Below are 20,765 nucleotides of genomic sequence, written 5' to 3'. Positions count from 1 at the left end.
AGGTACACAGCTGCAGCACTCTGGAGCCACATGTACTCCTGACTGTGAGATGCCGATCCCAGCTCAGCCTGAGGGAGGGTGGGCCGACTTTGAAGATCTCCGGACACACACAGACCGGACACTCGCAGACAGACCGACCTTGCCAATCTCCCTGACTTTGTTTGCCTGCTCACAGAGGAAGTCTTTCTTTGCAGATAAGGTGGTCTGGGCACCCTGAGATCTAAGTGGCTTGATGTAGCCAAAAGTCAGGTGCCTCCCACAGGACACCCTGTGGGGCAGGGCTTGGCCAGCCTGATATTCCAGGGACTGTAACCAGGAATTCTAGGGTCTGAAACCAGTTCATACAAAGGAGACAACCCTATTGTTCAGGCATCGTGCTAGGAGAAGCCAAAATCCCCAACTCTGATCTAGAAAGACAAAGACCATCTGGATTCATATCCTGCTCCGCTATCCACTCTGTGACCGTGGGCAAGTTGCTTCAAGTTTCTGATGCAAAATAATTAAAAATGAAACACTGCGTCTCATTGATGCTAACACATTTCATTCATCTCTCATCTTAACAGCTCTCAAGTCAGGGTGCTGCTAATAACTGACAGTGTCAGAACTTAACTGGCAAATTGTTTTCTTTGTAGAGGTCCATATAATAATGGTGTATGTTATGTGAGTGAGGACGCAGATTTGAGAAATTATGGGCGTACGTGCCTTGAAAGGTTGTTCTGAGAGACTAGAAAAGAAGTCCTCCCTATCTGCAAGACATCAGTGCTCGCAATCACTAATCTTAGCCCTGGGGTAAATGTCTGCCCCCCTCCCCCAACATTGGTGTTGGGCTAAGGAGCAAGTTAAGATATTTTAAGGTATTAACAACAGGGCATGGGGGTATGGGGGTGGTGGGGCCTAAGGGGTCTACAAATGGCCTGCAGGAAGAGTAAGACTCCACCCTGCCTTTCAACCAGAGTGTGCCCCCTCCCTCGTTCCGAGCCCTTATTCTCTCTCCAATCCGAGTTAGGAAGCCATTCTGTCCCGGTCTGTCTTGGCTATTATTATTCCTATTCTATTGAACTCCTGGCCACAGAGTAAGTCTGCATTAAATTCCACAACCTGTGTACCTGGATTTTCGAAAAAGGTTCTTAGATCCTGAGCGTGAACGTGCTGCAATGCGCCCTACTACGCCGCAAGAATTATAGCAGAGTGACTGATCGTGTTCTTTAAACTTTCCCAACATTTAATTACAGCAACAGCTACGTTAACCAGGCCGCAAACGATGTACTGTCTCTTTAAGCGGTCTCCTGCGGCCAGTTCAGTTTACAAAGAAATTCCTGACTCCGGGGAGCTACGGGCATCTGGGAGCCGCACACTCAGGGGAAGAGGAGCAGGTGCGCCCGGACGCAGTAGATTACAACCTTCCGCGCGCGGAGGTCTGTCCCCTGCAGATAGAGCGCGCCTGACTCAGCACAACGGCCCCGGCGCCGCGCACGGAGCGCCACTGGGCCTGCGTCCTGCACACGGCTGACCCCGCGTCACGGACCCGCCGGCCACCCCGCCCGGCCACCCCCCGCGGCCCGCGCGCGAGGGGGCGGGGCCACGTGGGGGCGGGACCGGCGGCGCCGCGCTGGGCGGGCGGGGGCGGGGCCGGCGGCGGTCACGTGTGTACACAGGCCCCGCGCGGCGTGCGCGCCGTGAGCTCCGCCGCCTCCTCGGAGCCCCGAGCTGCCCACCCGCGGCGACTGCGCGGCCCAGCGAGCCGGTGAGTGGGGGCCGGGCGTGGGGTCGGGATCGGCCGGGCACTCTGGGGGTCCTGGCCCGCGCGGGGGGCGAATCCCGGGTTGCGGTGGCCCCGTCCGGGTGCTTCGCTCAACTGCCGGGTCCTGCGGCCCCGCCCTGCGCTGTCCCTTCAGGGTGGGGGCGCTATCCTCTCCGGACGCTGCGCGCGGAGCCGGGAGGACAGCCAGCGCCGGGCAGCCGCCCCGCGGTCGTTAACCTGCCGAGGGGCAGCTGAGCGCTCTGCCCGAGCTGGAGGCCAGCGGCAGCTGGTTCTCACATGTTTCGTGGACTGGCCGGGTCCTCCGGGTCACCGTGGTTATAATAGTTTGTCCCCTTCATGATTACAACAGTTTAGTAAGTTCTGGAACTAGGGCCCAAAGGAGAATCAAGCCTGTTGTTAACTGTCTCTGCTACTTGATACAAGTATTAACTCTCTGGGCATGGACAGGCTCTGCAGATGTCCGAGGACGGCCATGCCCGCCGCTCAGGCTCCCTGGGGTCAGAGACCCAGCCTGGCCCTACTGTCATACCCGCGCTCGGTCCCCATCCGGTGTGGATCTAACTCGTCTGTAGGGCACACAGGTGCACGGCCTGACAGCACCCGTCCCTCTCAGCTCCCCCTTCCCACTGGACCCCGTGTCAGTTTTGTTCTTCAGATTCCACATATAAGTGAGACCATACGTATTTGTCTTCATCTGAATGACTTGTCATCTAGCACAATACTCTCTAGGTTCATCCATGGGGTCACAAATGGTGAGCTTTCACTCTTTGTTATGGCCAAGTAATATTCCATGGTATGCATAAGCCACTTTTATCCATTTGTCTGTTGATGGGCACCGATCCACCTGTATATAACCCTATCTTAACTGAGCAGCCTGATGCCTACCCCTCCCCCACCCCTCTCCTGCATCTGGGGGATGCTAGATTGACCCACAGGTGGCAAGAAGCTTGTTTTACAGCCTCTGCACACACGGACTATGAGTAAAATAGCTCTGACCATGTTTCCCAGGCTGCTCACGCATAATGGTGAGCAGGTCCGCTGTTGTCCTCACCAGGTCCCTGCTGGGGCACCGCAGAGAGTGAAGAGAGGCATTATTACTAATAATACACTCTCCACGGGCTGCTCTCCAAACCAGAATCTCAGGTATCTTCCCAAGTGATGAGGCCTCTGAAGATAAGATACTGGCTTTTAACAACCGTGGTTCTAGTCTGTGAGTGCCACCAGCACAGACAGGACACCACAGCAGCGAGGCCCATCGCTCAGCGCCACATGCTGCTGAGGGGCGCTTGCTTGTGTCCACACACGTGTTGTCCTGCCTCCAGTGTGGCAGAAATTCCCCAAGGACAGAGGTGCACAGCTCTGGGGAGGATGTAGACATTAACAGTGACCTGCTGTCCCTGTAACTCAAAAGCCCTTGCTAGGCTGACCACGAGAGAAAGGCAAGGATCATCCACCTCCTGCGGGTGCACATGAGATTTTGAGTCACAGTGTCCTCATTGGTTGTACCTATCATACAGTGAAAAGGGGACAAACTTACAAAGAACGCTCATGGGCAGGAAGAGGGACCTGCTGCTTTCTGGGGGAAGCTGCATCCATCGCACAGCCCTGGAATCCTGACAGAGGAACTGCCGCCGGCCATGTCTTTGGGGTGGGGAGATTTCGCCTGGAGACTCGGCTCCTTTGGTCCAACCTGTCTTCTTGCTGACTGCTGGCTCCTAAGCTCCTAAGGCTAAAGCTGCTGCGTGACTGGGCAGCCTCGGGCTGCATTCATTCACGGGGTCTCACAGGCCCAGGCATCAGAGAGCAGAGAGGATGCCATTTAGAGGGTAAAAGCAATCTTCTCTCTAATCTGAGTCCCTGGAATGCGACGACACTGGGAACCTCCAAGTGCAAACAGAATGCCCCGAGTGGCTGAGGGCAGGGTGGCATGGGCCGGATGTCCTCTGTGTCCCCAGAAGGTCCACCCTGGGTCCCCCTCCTCCCACACATCAGCAGAGCATGCCTAGGAGCTTCCGGGGTTTGATTAAGCTCCATAAACTGAGGAAGCGACAGTTCAAGTAAAAATAGCTGGCTGGCTCCGCCCTTGGAAAGAACCACAGGTGGTGACAGTGGCTGAGCACTCGGCCAGGTAAGAGCACACCTGGTGAAAAGCCAGGGTGGACAGGGAGCCCAGAGAGAAATGGAGACAAGCTGTTCTTGAGCTGGCCCTCGAGTGTCTGAGCCTCTTTTTGTTCCCGTTCCCCTTGGCCTGGTGTACCTGGGGGGCGCCTTAGCCTCAAACCAAGGTACTCAGGTAACAAGAAAGCCCAAGTAACCAGTGCTCCATAAACAAGAGCGTATGTCCCATCTTCTCCAAGGAGAGGAAGTCCGTGGCCAGCACAGGCACCCGCTGACCCACTGGCCAGGACCCAGCTGCCTGGCCTCAGTCCCCGCAGCCCCCTCCGAGCCAGCACACAGGCCCGTCCTCCGTGAAGAGAGACGCAGCCCTCTGTTCGTGCGTCTGAGCCAGGCTGCCTGGTTCACTCTCACTGCTCTGCAGTCTGGAACCGTAAAAAGCAAAAGGGTTACAAAATCAAAACAGCCCATCTATATAATGAACCGTTTCTTATCACACCGAGAAGGCACCTCGTTTGTGATAGGAATCAGTGTGCGTAGGCTCCAGCGAGAGACCTATGAAAACACCAGCCTTCCGGAGCGTCTGGCTCCTACCAGCTGGGTGCTAATTGTAGCTAACGCCTCCCTGCCCATTAGTACAAAGGAAATAAACATTCAGGAGTCATTTTCAAAGCATTTTGGTTGTTCCAGAACATTCATGTGAGGTGGAGTCTCAGGGTGCACAGCAGGTCAACAGGACCAGCAGCCGGACAGAGCCGTCGGCCCCCTCAGGAGGCACAGCCTGGCCTGGCCTCTTGTGCCCACTCCCAGGTCTCTGAAGTGTCAAGGGGCACATTGCTGTCAGGACCACAGAGGGTCTCCTGGCCTCTGCCTTGTACTCGGCATATCCTGTGGCTCACGTGGGGAGAGCCTGTGTGTCACCCAAAGCATGTCCTTTTGGACAGAGCCCGCCAGGAGGCTGCAGGCCACGAACCAAGAAAGCCCTCCCTTCCCTTCCCAGCCCGCTGGCCGGGTGCTGACGCTGCCTGAGCAGAACTTCGAGGGGGAGTTTGTGTTGGCCGAGTGACGGAGGGGAAGTGAGGAAGGGCGTGCAGACAGCCGGGGAGGCCGTGGAGGCCCTGGACACAGGACAGAACCTCTGACTCACAGAGGCAAGGGGGTGAAAGGTGAGGTTGGTGACGCTCGTGCAGCTCCGTGGGAGCAGGATGGCCGTCTTTGCTGGTTGCTCATTTCTGCTGGCCTTGCACACTCCTGCACACACACACACACACACACACACACACACACACACACACCTCCCTAGGGGCAGGCCCAGCTCCCCCATCCCCTCAGCCGGCTGCTCTGACCACGCCTGCACTGTTTCCATAGAGATCTCGATTTACATTAGTCCTGGATTTTAGCGAGGTTCATTTTATCTGCTTAAGGATATGCAACGGCTGGTTCAGAAAGGCACAGGAAGAAAGCCCAGAGCTCCTGAGCTGCGGCCTCAGCCTGAGGGCGTGTGGCCCTGCCAGGGCTGGAGAAAACAGGCTGAGAGTCTGATGACGGGGCCAATGACAGCCCTGAGCCCAGCCCCTCCCGGTCCCATTCCTGTGACCACTGTGAACTGGGCCAGGACCTCTGGACGAGGGCACGCTCGGGAGGTCGCTGTTGTGTGATGACCTGAGCCCTGATCTGACGCACCCACAGATCAGAGGCACAGCCTCTGCAGCCTAACAGTGCGCGTGGAGGGGTCCCAGCGCGTCCTTTCTCTTGGGGGGGTCCTCTCCCAGGAGAACTTGACACATGGCTCTAACGGTGCTCACAGCCCTCCTGCCCTGGTTCCCTTTCCGGGTGTCGGTTAACAGCAGCTCCCTGAGTGGAAGGAGGGTGAGCGTCTGCACTAACCCCTCCCCACACCAGGACAGCCAGGCCATCCTCCGTGCTCTGCGTGTGTCTATAAACCCTCCCAACAGGCCATCTCGTGAGGATTTTTCTAAACCTGGAAACTGAGGCAGGAAGTGACTAGCGTCATCAAAGCTGTGAGTCTGGATGCCCGTCTCAGCATCTGGCTACAGAGTCCAAACGCTCAACCACGTGGAGACACTGTGAGGCTGAAAGCATGGAGTGGGACAGTTCACACTGGCACTGACAGCCTCTGTGGCCCTCACAGAGCAGCCTCGGTCACCTTGGCTCCCTGCACATGGGCAGGAGCAGGTAGGCCCAGGGTCAAGTGTCTCAGAGGCAGAGCTGCCTTCTCGCAGTGAGGATGCTTCCTGGTGCTGGTGTGTCAGCTCACACACCCTCATGCAGTGGGTCCCGGGCCCTGCTGGCCACTGTGCACCTGGCCCTGTCTGTCCCACTGTCACCCAGGCCTGCTGGCCATGGCCGACCTGGCGCCCACTCCCAGTTTCAGGGAGGGCTGCTGTCATCTGTGTCCCATGCTGCTCGGGACACTGGCCCCGCAGTCTTTCGGGACCTGGGCCGCCAGCTCACCTTTCCCGTGGCACAGCAGGCTTCCCGTCTACACTCACGTCCTGCAGGGCCTTCTGCCCCGCACACGGACTCGTCAGTCCCCCTGCTGCCACAGCGCGGGCCCGTACAGGGTCCGGGCACGCAGGTGTGTGCTGCTCTCGGACCTCCAGGCTGTGTGATAGGATGAGGTTCCTAAAGAGGCTGCGTGGTCGAGGGTCCTGCGTGTACCCATGAGGGAGAAGCCACAGGCACAGCAGTCCCTGCCCAGGGCTCAGGGCCCAGGGCCCAGCAGGGAACCGTGTGACCTGGGCAGCACCGCCACAAATCCCTAGCCAGCCTGGGCACTGGCAGAGGGGTGCAGGCCAGCACTGGGCTGCTCTGGAGGCAGACCCTTCCAACTCTGCACACCCAGACCTGGAGCCCCGAGAACCTATCCAGAGAGCCCGGCCAGCCCAGGGGCGAGCGCAGGCCTGGGGTCGGAAATTGCTGGTCTGCGGCAAACCTTTTTGGGAAGGAGTGGTTGGCGCCCAGGGGGGTGTTGGCAGAACACCACTTTCCCTCCATGCTCAGGAGCATCTGTCAAGGCCATGGCCCTCCAGCTGACCGCACAGGGCCCAAGCTGAGGGTCTAGGAGGACAGTGGGCTCTGGAAACAGCTGGGTGCTTAGACACTGGGATAGGACACAGGACCCCAGAAGGGCTCCATTCCCTACGACCTGTAGTGGTGCTCAGAGACAAGCAGCTGCCTGTGCATGCACTGGCCTCGGTCTGAGCCTGCCCTGTCAGAGGGGCTGCTGTTATCATGCCCCTCACACAGGCTGACCCAAGGTCACAGCAAGCCAGCAGAGGCCGGGACAGCAGTGCCTCGGCATCAGGTGACACAAATGGGACTCGAGTTTTTCTGACTGTGGAACTCTGGCCTCGCGAACCTCCGCCTAGCTTTCCTCTAATGTAGGGCTGCTGGGGTCCGTGAGGCACCCCCAACCCCCGGCGGAAATGCCACAGTTCTGTTCCTTTTCAAGGTGCCCACAGCCCTGGCCCCCAGGCAGCACATGGCAGGAGGTCTGAGCACTTCCCGGTCACATCACAAAGAGGAGCCCCCCACCTGATTGGGGAGCTCACTGGGGCCAGCTGGGGTGCAGCGCTCTCACAGTAGAGCTGCTCTCCGGTCCCCATGAAGGTCTGGACGGAGGGGAGTGAGAGGGGCACGTGCACCCCAAGCCAGCACACAGCCACTTCCTGTGTCCCCATGAAGGTCTGGACGGAGGGGAGTGAGAGGGGCACGTGCACCCCAAGCCAGCACACAGCCACTTCCTGTGTCCCCATGAAGGTCTGAGACGGAGGGCAGTGAGAGGGGCACGTGCACCCCAAGCCAGCACACAGCCACTTCCTGTGTCCCCATGAAGGTCTGAGACAGAGGAGAGTGAGAGGGGCACGTGCACCCCAAGCCAGCACACAGCCACTTCCTGTGTCCCTAGGCTCCAGTGCAGTGAGGTCAGAAGGAGAACCTGACCAGGCAGAAGGGAGAGGTCCAGAAACAGCTGGGATCCAGCCGAGGTGAGACAGCTGGGGGGAGCGTGGGGCCCTGGGGTGCCATCCTGGGGAGAGGCAGGACAGAGAGCAAGCAGGCTGGCCACTCCCGGTGCCTCATCTGAGGAAGGGGCGTGGACTGGGCTGTCGCTGGGACCATGGTATGGGACCTGAGGACATTTCACGTGGGCGCTAGTCCTAAAGAATCGTGGGGGAGTTTCTCGAGCAGGCGAGGCAGTGATGAGAACCCGTCAGTGAGTGTGGAGGTGGCTGCAGAGGCAGCAGGAGAGGAAGAGGGTGGGGAGGGAGGAGCAGCTGCCAGGCCACAGCAGCACCGAGGGCCTGGCAGGTGGAGGCAGGTGGGCAGGGGTGTGTGTGAGGACGGGTCACCATCCTGTTCCTCAGGCCAGGCCAGAGGAGAGGACCATGGGGGCCCTTGCTGACCTGGCTTCCTTCAGCGGAGGACATAGCAGGTGGCAGGGACACTTACAGAACACACTGGAGGAAAAGCCCTGGGCTGAGGTAGCTGCCTCTTCTGTTCTGTGTCTCTGGGCACAGAAAAGCGGGGGGGGGGGGGCCGCTTCCTGGAACCCTAGGTCTGCCCAGCTGAGTTCCAAGTTCCTCTTTCTCAGGAAGGTGCAGCTCGGGAACTGGAAGCCTGTGCCAGAGGCCTGTGCCGGGGTGGGGTGGGGTGGGGTGGGGTGGGGTGGGGGGAGGGCAGGAGGAGGGCAGGAGCCACAGCAAGGTCGTCAGGCCCTCCCTCTTCCCACACTGCTCCCTTTCCGGGATGTGGGAGGAGGGTGGCTGCAGGGGACCAGGAACGGGCACGGAGAGTCGGTGCTGATTCTAGCAGCCCTGCCTCTCACTTCCTGCCTGCCCCCCTCACCCCTCAACTTCACAGGGGTGGGGGTGAGTGGTCCCCATTCCACAAACACACAGCTGTGCTTGTAGCACAAGGCAGCTCCGACCGCTGTCTCTTGCTCCCCTATCTCTAAGAATCCCTGGAGAGTCGAGGTCTGTCCCCCAGGAAGGATGCTGGGCACATGGCAAAGTGCGTCCTTTCCAGACTGGACGGGAATGAACACTCGTGCTGTGGGCCTGCGACCGGCACCAGAAACCAGTCATCCCCCCAGCGGACATGTCAGGAAGCCACACACACCGCCTCTGCCGGGAGCACGGTCTGTGAGCCCTGGTTCTGTGCTGCCAGCAAGCTGCATTTCTGCTCCGACGCCTGGCGTGGGCAGTCTCTGTCCCCGCCCCCGCGCGGCAGGATGGGCCAGGAGGCACGTGAGTGCCTCAAGGAAACGCTTAGCGGATTTTGTTCCACGTGATGTTTTCCCGAGAACAGAGCCAGGGTGGGCCCAGCACCGGAGCTCCCGGCGGCTCTGCCTGCCGGCCATCAGCTGGGGAGCCCCGCAGCCTGCAGGGGGAGCTCGTTCCCGCTGGCTCCTGTCACTTGAGTGACCCTTACACCCTTAAGAGTTTGGAGCTGCCCTTGGCCAGCATTCTCTGTGCACGCCCCCCCCGCAAAGCGCCGGACCCCCTGACGTCCAACATGAGTCCTGCAATGTCCGTCTGTCTTTAGTTTCCATCCACAAATGTCTGCTGGGTTTACTTCCTCAAGGAGAAACGTCGGGGCGAGCGGGGGCCGGGGCCACAGCGGGGAGGGCAGCAGCCTGAGGCACTGGCTATACAGGCACAGCCTGCAGCCCAGCTCTGAGACCAGCCCAGCCGTGAACAGAGCTAGGGAGGGCGTGGCTCCTGCCAGGGGAGACAGAAACTGGGAGTGATTTACTAGGAAAGCATGGTGCCCTTCCCCATGCACAGCTCACTGCCCGCACTGGCAGGCCCGCACGGCTACGCTGAAGAGACTGGTGTCCAGGGGCGCCCGAGCCTCTGTCCTGCACGAGGCCACGAGGGGTGCGGAGTAAAGGTGAGGGTGTAGACCTCAGTGAAGCCAGGGCTGTGCTGGGAGCTGGTGGCTAAGCTGAGAAGTCAGGAGGGAGGACAGCTGAGAGCAGGCCCTGCGCCCGGGGTCAGCGGGCACCAGGTCAGCAAGCGGAGTGAGAGGCAAGTTGACAGGGCAGGCCTGAGACGGACCAGGTCCGTGGTTCCTGGCAGCAGGCGCAGGGCTTGTGCCTCCCTCCCGTAAGTGCCCCCAACAAGACATCTGTCCCGATGACAGCAGGGCACCCCTTCTTTTCAGGGGCCGCAGCCCCACCTGACCCTACATGGGGAGGAAGGTGGATGAGAATGGGTAGGAACATCCTGGGTAGACTCCAGGGGTCTTTGGAGGCCATGTGAGCCAGACAACACCAGGACAGCCTGAGGTAAAAATGTCTGTAGTGGCCACAGGAATGCCGTTTCCTGGGGACTTGAGGCCAGTGAGGTCTGGTGGACGAACCCCCACAACCTGTGTGCCCATGGCTCAGCAGCAGGAGCCTCGAGATGGAGGAAGCAACGGCACTGAAACACCTGCAGCCACCCCAAGATGTTCCGGGGGAGAAACACGGGAGGAGCCTCTGAAGGACCCCATACCTGGCTTCTGCAGCTCCGTGGACAACCAGCACTGCCCGTGGGTCTGGGAGCGCCTTCCTGCCTGCCTGGCGCACCCTCTCCCCTGGAATCTGGCCCCACAGGCGAAGAGCACTGGCCAGACTTCAGGACCTGTCTGCCGGCTGTGCAGAGTGGACACTCCTGATAGCGACATCACTGACACATGGGTGGAGCCCTGGGCCAGTCCCTTTGCTGTGACACCCTCTGTCTCGGGCTGCGGGGGGGTCCTCACAAGGGTCGCAAGATATTGCCACAGACACAGTGCCCCTCCCGCCTGCCCCTTGGTGGCCGGCTGGTTGGGCGCAGGGAGAGGACGCTCTCCTGCTGTGGGGGAGAGCTCCGCCTCCCCGTCTCCTTGGTTACACCAGCCCACGGGCCAGGACGTGGCAGACAGCAGGGAGGTCCGTGGGGCACACGACATGACTGACCAGGCTGTCCACAGGCCGTAGAGCCCTTGGCCCGTCTCCCGCGGTGGGGCCAGCGCCCCTGTCGCTGTGGCTGGAGGCTGGGAAGCAGGCATCTGCTCTGCGCACGTTTGCTGAGAGGACCTCTTCTTGGTCTGTGAGCAGATGTGCTCGGACCAAACTGCACTTTGAACGTAAGGTTCCCTCTAAACTGTGGCGCTAGTTCTGTCAGTCTCAGACTGAAGGCCGAGTCCACGCTCAGGCCTCCCAGACGCCAGGACAGGCCGGCCACCCAAGCACTCCATGCGTGCAGGGCATGCGCCCACTGCTGCCAGCAACGGTGCTCGCCGTCCCCGCCTGGGCACCCCAGGTTCACCCAGGGCTCTCACGTGGAGACCAGGGCAGCGTTGCAGGCCTCCCCACTGGGGGTCCCCAGACCCAGCCTCTCCCCAGAAGCGGCCCTTCTCACCAGCACGGCTTAGGCTCAAGTGCACTGGGGGCATGCACACCAGGCTCTGCACGCCCAGCCACAGGGGGGCTTGGTGGGTGTGGTGTTCTGTGCTACCTGGGCGCCATGAGGACAGGTGTGAGGGCGGGCAGAAGGGCTGTCGATGCCCACACATGCCGCCTCCTTGGCAGGACGGCTCCCCCCCACCCCCAGGTGGCCACTGAGGGGCTGGTGAGGCAGGGCTGGCAGTGAGAGGGCAGGCCTGAGGCCCTTCTGACCTTGTCTGAGTCCCACCTGTCCCTGACGTGGCCTGCAGGTCTGCCCTGACTGACCCCCTTGTGGCCTGTGGGCACTTGGTCTTCGTGACCCCCCCTCAGTAAGAAAGCTGGGGAGGGGCAGGTGGGCAGATGCTGCCATTCACGCAGCAGATCTGAGTCCTGGCACAGCCCCTACCTTGCAGAGGGCTCTGGGCCCAGGTCAGCAGGGTCCCTGCAGAGCGCCCTCTCCTGGTGGAGAGAAGCCCCTGAATCCCACCAGCCACTGCTGAGGGTGAGCAGGTAGGGATACCCACCCTGGCTGGGACACAGACACCCTCAGAAACAGGGTCAGGGAGACTGGCCGTGGCCACTAGGAGCACTGTCGCCCGTGACCTTCCTGGCACCGGGCACTCAGAACCTGGGATAAGCAGCCTGTGATGGCAGGTTCACTGTCACAGAAAACTGGGGACAGAACTTCCTGTTTGAACAGGCCCTGTTCTCTGGCTGTTCCTGAGCTCGCCCGGGGCTCTGGCTCCGGGTCCCAGCTAACCTTCTGCTCTCCCCCCAGCCCTGCGGAGCCCACTGCCATGTGGAGCTGCAGCTCGCTCAACAGCACAGGCCGGGGCGAGGACCAGCCCCTCTGCCAGCACTTCCACCTGGTCCTGTCCGTCTTCTCTCTGCTCTACCTGGTCATTGGCGTCCCCGTCGGCCTGGGCTACAACTCCCTGCTGGTCCTGGTCAACCTGCATGACCAGGGCAGCATGACCATGCCCGATGTCTACTTCGTGAACATGGCCGTCGCGGGCCTGGTGCTCAGCGCCCTGGCGCCTGCGTACCTGCTGGGGCCCAGCGCCTCCGGGTGGGCCCTGTGGGGCTTCAGCAGCGAGGCCCACGTCACGCTGCTGGTCCTGTTCAACGTCTGCTCCCTGGTGACCATGTACTCCACGGCCCTGCTCAGCCTCGACTACTACATCGAGCGGGCCCTGCCGCGCACCTACATGTCCAGCGTCTACAACAGCCGGCACGTGTGCGGCTTCGTCTGGGGCGGGGCGCTGCTCACCAGCTTCTCCTCCCTGCTCTTCTACATCTGCAGCCACGTGGCGGCCAGGATCGTGGAGTGCGCCAAGATGCAGCACACAGAGGCCGCCGACGCCATCATGGTGTTCATCGGGTACCTGGTGCCCGGCCTGGCCGTGCTCTACGCCCTCCTGCTCATCTCACGGATCCGCAAGGAGGACACGCCCCTGGACCAGGACTCGGGGAGGCTGGACCCCTCGGTGCACAGGCTCCTGGTGGCCACCGTGTGCACGCAGTTTGGGCTCTGGACGCCGCACTACTTGACCCTGCTGGGGCACACCTCCCTGGCCTTGCGGGAGGAGCCCGTGGGCGGGCAGCCCCTGGGGATACTGCTCTTTGCTAAGGACCTGTCAAGGTGCCTGGCCTTCTCCAGCAGCTCCGTGACGCCGCTGCTGTACCGCTACATCAACAGAAGCTTCCCCAGCAAGCTGCGGCGGCTGCTCAAGAAGACGCCCTGTGGGCGCCGGGGCTGCCACGCGGACCCAGCAGGGGTCCAGCAGGTGCTGGCGTAGGCGTCCACCCACGCACAGCGCACAGCGGGCGTATGGGCCTGCACGTCCCCTGCCTGGGTCTCCTATCTTGGGGGACAGGGCGGCGCCTCCGCCCACGCACAGCGCACAGCGGGCGTATGGGCCTGCACGTCCCCTGCTGGGTCTCCTATCTTGGGGGACAGGGAGGCGCCTCCGCACGCACAGCACTTTGCCACCGGCCTGCTCTCCTCGCCCCCAGGGGAGGCGCACCAAGGCGAGGATGCGCAGCAGCTCAAGCCCTGTGCTCTTGACCTTTCCTGTGTTTGTGCAGAAAAGAGCACGGGAGCCCCTGTGAAGAGCTGCCCCTCTGGGGCTCCTGGAGGCGTGTGCATCTCCCAGGACAGCCTGCAGGTCCACGCCCTCCTCCTGCTCACACAGCCCCTGACAGGGTTTTCCAAATGAAGTGATAGAAGTTAAAGCCAGTATTTATACTTCGTGTGTATTGTTTTAAATACTTGATTCCCCTTCTTATGTTTGTTTATAAAAAGAGATGTTTGAAAGAAAAGTCACAAAGTATTAAAATGAAGGAAACAGGACAAAGAGCACATGTTGATGGGGGTGGGTGGCCATGGCTACTGACGGGTCCGCGGAGGAGGAGGCCAGAGCCACGTGGGCATGTGCCTGTGCCACATGCAGGCTGACAGAGTGCATCACCAAGGAAAGGTCTGCCCGAGTGGCACTGAGGTGCCCCCTTACCCACCAAATATGCCCATTGCCCCTGCCACCTCACAGGGAACGCTGTTCACTGCAGAGCTGTCCTAAACCGGACCCCACAGTGGGCACAAAAACAAGGCAAGAAAACACGGTGAGGACTTATAACCAACCCAACATACAGCTGGAAGGGCCTCCCCACAGGAGCGACCAGGAGAGTCGTGTGGTCCGGATGCAGGGACGCAGGAGTAACTGCTCCTGAGCACAAGCCGAGGTCACCTCCCCCACCCCCCAGGTCTCCATCAGCTCAGGTCACGGTGACCTGAGGAGGCCTGCTTACAAGCAGTGCTGCGCGTGGAATGAGGGAGCCTCTTCCCTCGTCCTCTAACTCCCACCCCAAGTCCTTGTGGCCTGAGTACATGCCCACCAGCCTCTGGTCCCAGTTTTGAAACCCCAAAGGCCCTATAAACAGAATTTTTCTGTTTGCAGCAAACCCACACGGTTGCAAACCTTGATGGGAAGTGGTGCAGGAGGCAGAGTGCACTCTGCAGTATCCAGCAGCAAGCTATCCCCAGGGAGCCCAGATGCCGTGGCTCGAGGACAGAAGTGTCCATGGGCTAGCTGCCCTTCTTCCATGGCATGCAGTGTGCCTGCTCCATAGACATGCACTGGGCACCAGGCCCTGGCTGCAGCTCCTCGCTGACTGGCTGCTTCTGCTCAAGGGTGCAGCTTGTCTGCCACCCAGGGCTGCACCGTGCCAGCACTGCTTCTAGGTCCCCAAAGCCTCAGGCCTGGGTGGCAGCAAGGACCCCACATCCCGCTCTACCTGGGCACCCTGAGGCCGGCTGTGTGACAGTGCAGCCCCCGAGGCCCTGGCACAGAGCTGCGGGAGCTCTCTTGACACCGAAGCCTGGGGCCAAGGTCCCCCGGGCAGAGCGGGGCTGGCCAGAGAGCTGGTGTCAGGGTTATAAAAGCCCCTTCCCTTGGCCGTCTTTCTCCCCTGCTCTAGCACAAGGAGCCCGGGTGAGGGGAAATCCCGAACAAACCCGACCCTTAGCCCAGCTGGTCGTCCCCAAACTGATGAGGGGGAGGGAGAATCACTGTTTTTCCTTTTCAATTTCTCAAAGGCTTTGGCTGCAAACTGGCTATTTTGGTGGCTTCCTGGGGGTCTGGGAAGGCCCCTGGCCCTCTCCTGGTGCCCACCTCAGATGACAAGAGAGGTCCATGGATGTGGGCAGCTCTTCCTGGTGGGGCACTAGACCACAACAGACTGGGCCCCCCTGCAGACGCCCCCCTCTCACAGAGAGCCTCTATGCTGCTCACGCTGGAACCCTGCAGGTCTGCCTGGCGCAGGAGCAAACCTCGGCCCTCCTCTTCTCCCAGGGCGCCCAGCACCGACTTTGCATTTGGCACCTGCCCCTCCCGGAAGAGTCTGAGTGGTGTGCATTTCTCTGGCTCCCAGAATGCCTGACTCCCAGGGCCGGCACTGCACTGCCAAAAATGGAAGGAATTCTGAGCTATCAGGAGAATGAGGAGCTGTTTGGTGAACTAAATCCTATTTAATTTTTGTGTGTGCGAGAGAAAAGGAGACACAGGAAGGGAGAGAGATGAGAAGCATCAACTCATAGTTGCAGCTCCTTAGTTATTCACTGATTGCTTCTCATACATGCCTTGACCAGGGAGGGGCTCTAGCCGAGCAAGTGACCCCTTGCTCAAGCCAGTGACCTTGGGCTTCTAGCCAGCGACCTTTGGGCTCAAGCTGGCGACTTCAGGGTTTTGAGCCTCGGACCTTAGCGTCCCAGGTCGACGCTCTATGAATTGTGCCACCCCTGGCCGGGCTCAATCCTATTTTTTTAACTGACCCATGCTGTGAGTTTGCAAGTTGTCAGGATAGCGTTCTCAACTTTATGTCCCAAGGTCATTAATTCTGTTGCTGACACTTAACTGTTGTAATTTTTAAATTAGCTATCTTATTTTTGTTAACAAAAACTCATTTGCCTTGCCATGCTTCATTATTTAAGAAGCTAAGTTATATGTCAAGTTCTTGAATGGAAAGTCGTTGAAATTTGGGATTTCTCATCAGTAATCTGTGACACCTGCCCCAAGGGCTTGCCTCAAGTTCTATAGCTCAAAGAAAGAAAGAAGAAACTGCTGAAGGAAATCACCACACATTTGAAGACTTTAAATTGTTTGATACTTATTATCCACTTCCTGAATGTTTAACTTTATATCTCCGGGGTTCTGTGATATGTATGAGAGAGCTGGCATTTCTCCTAACAGGAAGCTCACCCTTAGTTCCTTTTCTGCAGTTCCTCCTTCCTCCAACCTGTGCGTCAGACCCACAGCAGCTTGGCCACAGCCTCCAATGTGGACACAGTGCCCACATGTGCCTGGAGAGTTGGCCAGAGGCTATGGCATCCATGAGCCTTATAGCTCTTTGAATACAATTTAAATTTTTTTAATTGACTGATTGGGGCGGGGGGAGAGAAACATAGATTTGTTGTTCCACTTAGATGTGCATTCATTGGTTGCTTCATGTATGTGTCTTGTCCCGGGATCGAACCCTCAACCTTGTTGTTTTGGGATGACATTCTTACCTGAGCTACCCGACCAGGGCCTCTCCAGATGCAATTTGAAGCTTATTGGCTGCACACACTGAGTGTGACAGAACTGAGGGCATCCCCATGACCCCAGCAGCTCTACGGTGCCCCCAGCCAGCGTGGGTGGGAGCCGAGTGTCCCCCACCCCTCTGCAAGGGGCCTGTCTCACCAGAGCCCAGCATCACTCTGCGCATAGCACTCAGTATTTCAGAGCTGGGTGAAGAAGCAAATCATCCAGGGACAAGATAACCCGAAGCACCCATTTCACAATAATAGAGAGTGGGCAGCTCAAAGGACTCTGTGAGCTTGCTGTGCTTGGCTGACCAGGTGTGTACAGAACAGGTGCCCACAGGACCCTGGCTGAGCGCCCTCTGTGTCCACCCTGCTCAGTGCAGTCTGCTTTCAGGAAGCGAGGCCCGGGCCTGGGAGATCTACATTCCAGACGCCACTGGACTTAAGGTGAGGCTACTACCCCAGAGAACCTTCACGGTTTGTCTTTTCACCTGTGTGGCCCACGCTGCCTGCCTCAGCCCGCCAGGCCCTGGAGGACAGGCTGTGCGGTGAAGATGCAGGGACGCCCCGCGCCCAGACCTGCCTCGGCCGCTGCTCTGCCCCTTCCCTCCTCTGCCGAGCACGTGGGCGACTCTGGGAAGCACGAGGCAGAGAGCCAGACACTCGCACCTGCTCTGTGAGCCTGAGCTCAGCTTAGTGACTCTCTATGGCAGTGGTCCCCAACCCCCGGCCGCAGACCGGAACCGGTCCGTGGGCCATTTGGTACCGGTCTGCAGAGAAAGAATAAATAACCTACATTATTTCTGTTTTATTTATATTTAAGTCTGAATGATGTTTTATTTTTTTTAAATGACATGGTTCCCTGTTACATCCGTCTAAGACTCACTCTTCCCTGATTTATCAATGTCACCCCATTAAAATTAATTAAAAATAAATAATCATCAACAATGAAAAAAAAAGACTCACTCTTGACACTTGTCTTGGTCACGTGATACATTTATCCGTCCCACCCCAAAGGCCGGCCCGTGAAAATATTTTGACATTAAAATGGTCTGTGGCCCAAAAAAGGTTGGGGACCACTGCTCTACGGGGACCACCTCATGCTCTCTCTCATGGGGTTCTGGGAGCTGCTGAGGCTGCAGGGGACGGGGCACCTGGCAGGTGGGTGCCACATGCTGCCGGAGGGAACAAACACATATCCTGAGTGACTTCTAGGCCCTAAGAACTCTGCTGCTCATAGGAAGAGACAGGGTCCCAGAGCAGGCCTGCCAAGAATGCAGACTGACAAAGTATGTGCTCTGGAATAAACCAGGCATCGTCCCCCCTCCCAAGGCACCAACACGCCAGGCCCTCAAAGGGAACGTCAGTCAGAGTAGCTGTAGGTGCAGGAACCAGCCAGCCAGCACCGAGCTCTGGGGAGAGGAGAGGAGGGGAGGGGAGGGGAGGGGAGGGGAGGGGAGGGGAGGGGAGGGAGGAAGGGGAAGGGAGGGGAGGGAGGAAGGGGAGGGGAGGGGAGGGGAGGGGAGGGAGGAAGGGGAGGGAGGAAGGGGAGGGGAGGGGAGAGGGGAGGGGAGGGGAGGGAGGAAGGGGCATGGGGCTTGGAGTGTGCACTAGGTTCCTGGCCCTGCACCCAAGCTTCTCATAACCCTAAATGCAACACCCCAACTTCCCCAAGGGGTGGGTACTGTCACCTCTTTTCATAGACGAGACGGAAGCGCAAAGCTGAGGGCCTGCCCCAGAGCCCACCCTACCCTAGGTCAGCACCCTAGGTCAGCCCTCCCCTGACCAGGCAGCCTGGCTGCTGAGTGCCCGGACTGCGGGGACCATTCCGCCCTTGGCTCTGCGGGAAGCTAGAGCCGCAGCGAGGAAGAAAGGTCCTCGCTGACCTAGGGTGACTTCTGTTCCCGGAGATGGCCTGTGCTCACCGTGAACTGTGATAAGGGCCAGGATCCCCCTCAGAGCCACAGCTGGAAGGGCTGGGGCTGCGTCTCTGCTGAATGAGGGGGACCCCATGCTCAGGAGCTGAGTGAGCCTACAACATAAGAACGTCCCAAACGCTGCAGACTTGAGAGCTGTGAGTCCTGAAGCTCTGAGCAGGAGGTGATGGAGAGCCGCCTCCCAGGTCCCCTGCTTCCAGCCTGAGCAGGCGTTTGTGGAGCTCCCCCCAGTGGCCGTGGGCGGAATCTCTTCAGAGCCCAGGAGCATGGGCGGGGCAACCAGGACCCACAGGCAGAGGGAGCTGCCCCCCACGGCCCCGGGGGCGGAGCAGGAGGGAGGAGACCCTGTCTGTGCCACAGGCAGGCTGCTCACAGGCTTCACAGCGGCCCATGGAGGCGATGAGGCCTCAGTGCACAATTCAACGACTTCAGGAGGCTTTCATCCCCACCGCACCTCCCCTGCCTGCGGAGAGCAAAGGGAACACCCATCCCGGACTCCTGAGGTACTGGGAGGAGGAAGTGCGAGTTGTTCAGAAACTGTCCCCTGCGGACACTTAGCCCAGAATCCACACGGACTCTCAGAAGTCTCAGTGAATTCTGCTTTTACAAACACATGCACAGCCGCCCGGTGCTGTTCTGCATGTATGAATGCACGCACACACACGATGCAGAGACACACAGGCACATACACATGCTGCCCATGTGAGGACCGCACACCCTCAGGTCAGGAGCAGAGGGACATGCACACGACTTCTGCTTAGTGAGAGGAGGGCAAGTCTCTGGTTCCCACAGACGCCTGGTGCGTGCAGCTCGCGTGGGGCTGTGAGCACTGTGCTCGACGGGGAGGGGAGCAGCTCGGAGGTGCCCAGCAGCGGGCACTGGCAACGCCGCAGGAAGACCTGGCGGGTCTGCTGCGCTGGGGCTGCTGCTGTTAGCTTGCTGCTAGAAGAGGAGGGAGGAGCCACACAACAACACTCAAGTGTTCTCTTCATAAAGACATCTGTCCAAGAACCCCAAAACCCCTTGAGCAGTGCACAGACCCCACTCCCGAGGGACCAGCCAGCTCCCCGCCACAGGTCCATCCAAAGAGCCCCCAGGTCTGCGATTCCACAGGTCCCTCGAGGCCAGGATGAGGCCGAAGACACGGGGCTGTGGGACCTCCGGCAGGCCCCCGTTTCCGGGGCCCTTTTGATTCCCTGGGAGCAGGAGACCTGCAGGGCCTGTCAGCACCGTGGCCAGCGCCACCCAGAGGCCCATCCCAGTCTGCAGCAGAGCTTTGTGGCCAGCCGGGCGGGACCCTAACCTGCCCACGCCCCGCCCCGCCCGGCCCGCCAACCCACGGCCAGCTGCCAGCTTCCTCCACCACGGCCTCCAGCAGGACCCGGGAATGCGTGTGTGTGGGGGAGGGGGCAGAAGCCTGTGACACGTGGTGACAGGGGCCGGAGGGGCAGGCAGAGCCTTCTGAGATGGTGGCAATGTTCCTAAAGTGTGTTGTGCTCCTGGTGTACATTTTTATTGAAAGACACTGAACTGTATTTTTATTTTGAAAGGAGTGAAGACAGACTCCCACATGCACCCCAACGAATCCACCCGGCAAGACCTGTCTGGGGCTGACACTCCACCAACTGAGCCACTGGCTGAGACAGAGAAAAGGGAGAGAAGGGACAGAGAAGCAGATGGTCACTTCTCCTGTGTGTCCTGACTGCTGATCAAGCCTGGGACATCCACACGCTGGACCAACACTCTATCCATTGACCAAACCGGACCGGGTCTGAATAATGTTTTTAAAACAGGTGGATAATATGGTACGTAGAGTATACTTCAAATAAGGCTTTTGTTAAACACGTCCAAGGGACAAAGCCAACACAGACAGAGGTCACGGGTGCTGGTGTTACAACAACTGACACGAAACGCCCCCACCTGGCAACCACCGTGCTTCCCGTCTCCGCACTGGCTTCGTTCGCACGGCCTCTCCTGCAAGTGGAGCCACGTGGGGCCTTGTGTGTCGGCTCCTCTCACTGAGCAGTCTGCAGGTCCATCCGGGGCGAGGTTGTGCCAGGCTTTGCCCCTTTTCCTGGCAGGACCACGTCCCCGTGGTGCACGTGGACCACACTGTGTGTGCCGTACGCCACCCGCCGCTAGGCATGGGGTTGCTTCCACACTCTGGCTGCTGCGCCATGTGCACCAGTGTTTGTGTGGAAGAGGGCCGTTTAGGGACCCGCACAGGACAGCACAGCAGCTGTCCCCAGCCTGCGTGGTGCCCGCAGGACGAGCCAGAGAACAGGAAGCCTGGTTGTACAGAGCTCCTGCCAAGATGCCAACAGTGTGTCCTGGAAAAGGGTGGGCAGAAGGGGAGTCCCTGTTCCTTAGGACAAGGTGTCCACTGCCCTCTCGACACAGGGCTCAGACCAGGTAGTGGAGAACCGAGGAAAC

General features: G+C 59.5%; 2 protein-coding genes across 6 annotated transcripts in view; one reads left to right on the top strand and one right to left on the bottom strand.

Moving 5' to 3' along the window:
* C6H7orf50 (chromosome 6 C7orf50 homolog) overlaps positions 1-20,765 on the bottom strand; it is a 95,954-nt gene that overhangs the window by 23,403 nt on the left and 51,786 nt on the right. The gene's annotated exons all lie outside the window — the stretch shown is intronic.
* On the top strand, positions 1,097-17,234 carry GPR146 (G protein-coupled receptor 146). Of its 3 annotated transcripts, none has more exons than XM_066343893.1 (2): positions 1,097-1,744; positions 12,094-17,234. In XM_066343893.1, the coding sequence occupies exon 2, from the start codon at positions 12,113-12,115 to the stop codon at positions 13,112-13,114; it is 1,002 nt and encodes a 333-aa protein (XP_066199990.1). In that variant the 5' UTR covers positions 1,097-1,744; positions 12,094-12,112; the 3' UTR covers positions 13,115-17,234. The 3 variants fall into 3 exon arrangements, with proteins under 3 accessions (XP_066199990.1, XP_066199989.1, XP_066199988.1); XM_066343892.1 differs by lacking the exon at positions 1,097-1,744 and adding an exon at positions 7,949-8,110; XM_066343891.1 differs by lacking the exon at positions 1,097-1,744 and adding an exon at positions 9,959-10,435.

Source organism: Saccopteryx leptura, chromosome 6 (assembly GCF_036850995.1).
Source record: "Saccopteryx leptura isolate mSacLep1 chromosome 6, mSacLep1_pri_phased_curated, whole genome shotgun sequence".
NCBI classification, from domain to species: domain Eukaryota; kingdom Metazoa; phylum Chordata; class Mammalia; order Chiroptera; family Emballonuridae; genus Saccopteryx; species Saccopteryx leptura.
This window is presented reverse-complemented; position numbering and strand designations above follow the sequence as displayed.

Coding starts and splice junctions, on each gene's coding strand:
- GPR146 (XM_066343891.1), top strand. CDS start 10,197: ATGTCTGTAGTGGCCACAGGAATGCCGTTTCCTGGGGACTTGAGGCCA. Junction 10,436..12,093: donor GTGGACAACCAGCACTGCCC/GTGGGTCTGGGA, acceptor CTCTCCCCCCAG/CCCTGCGGAGCCCACTGCCA.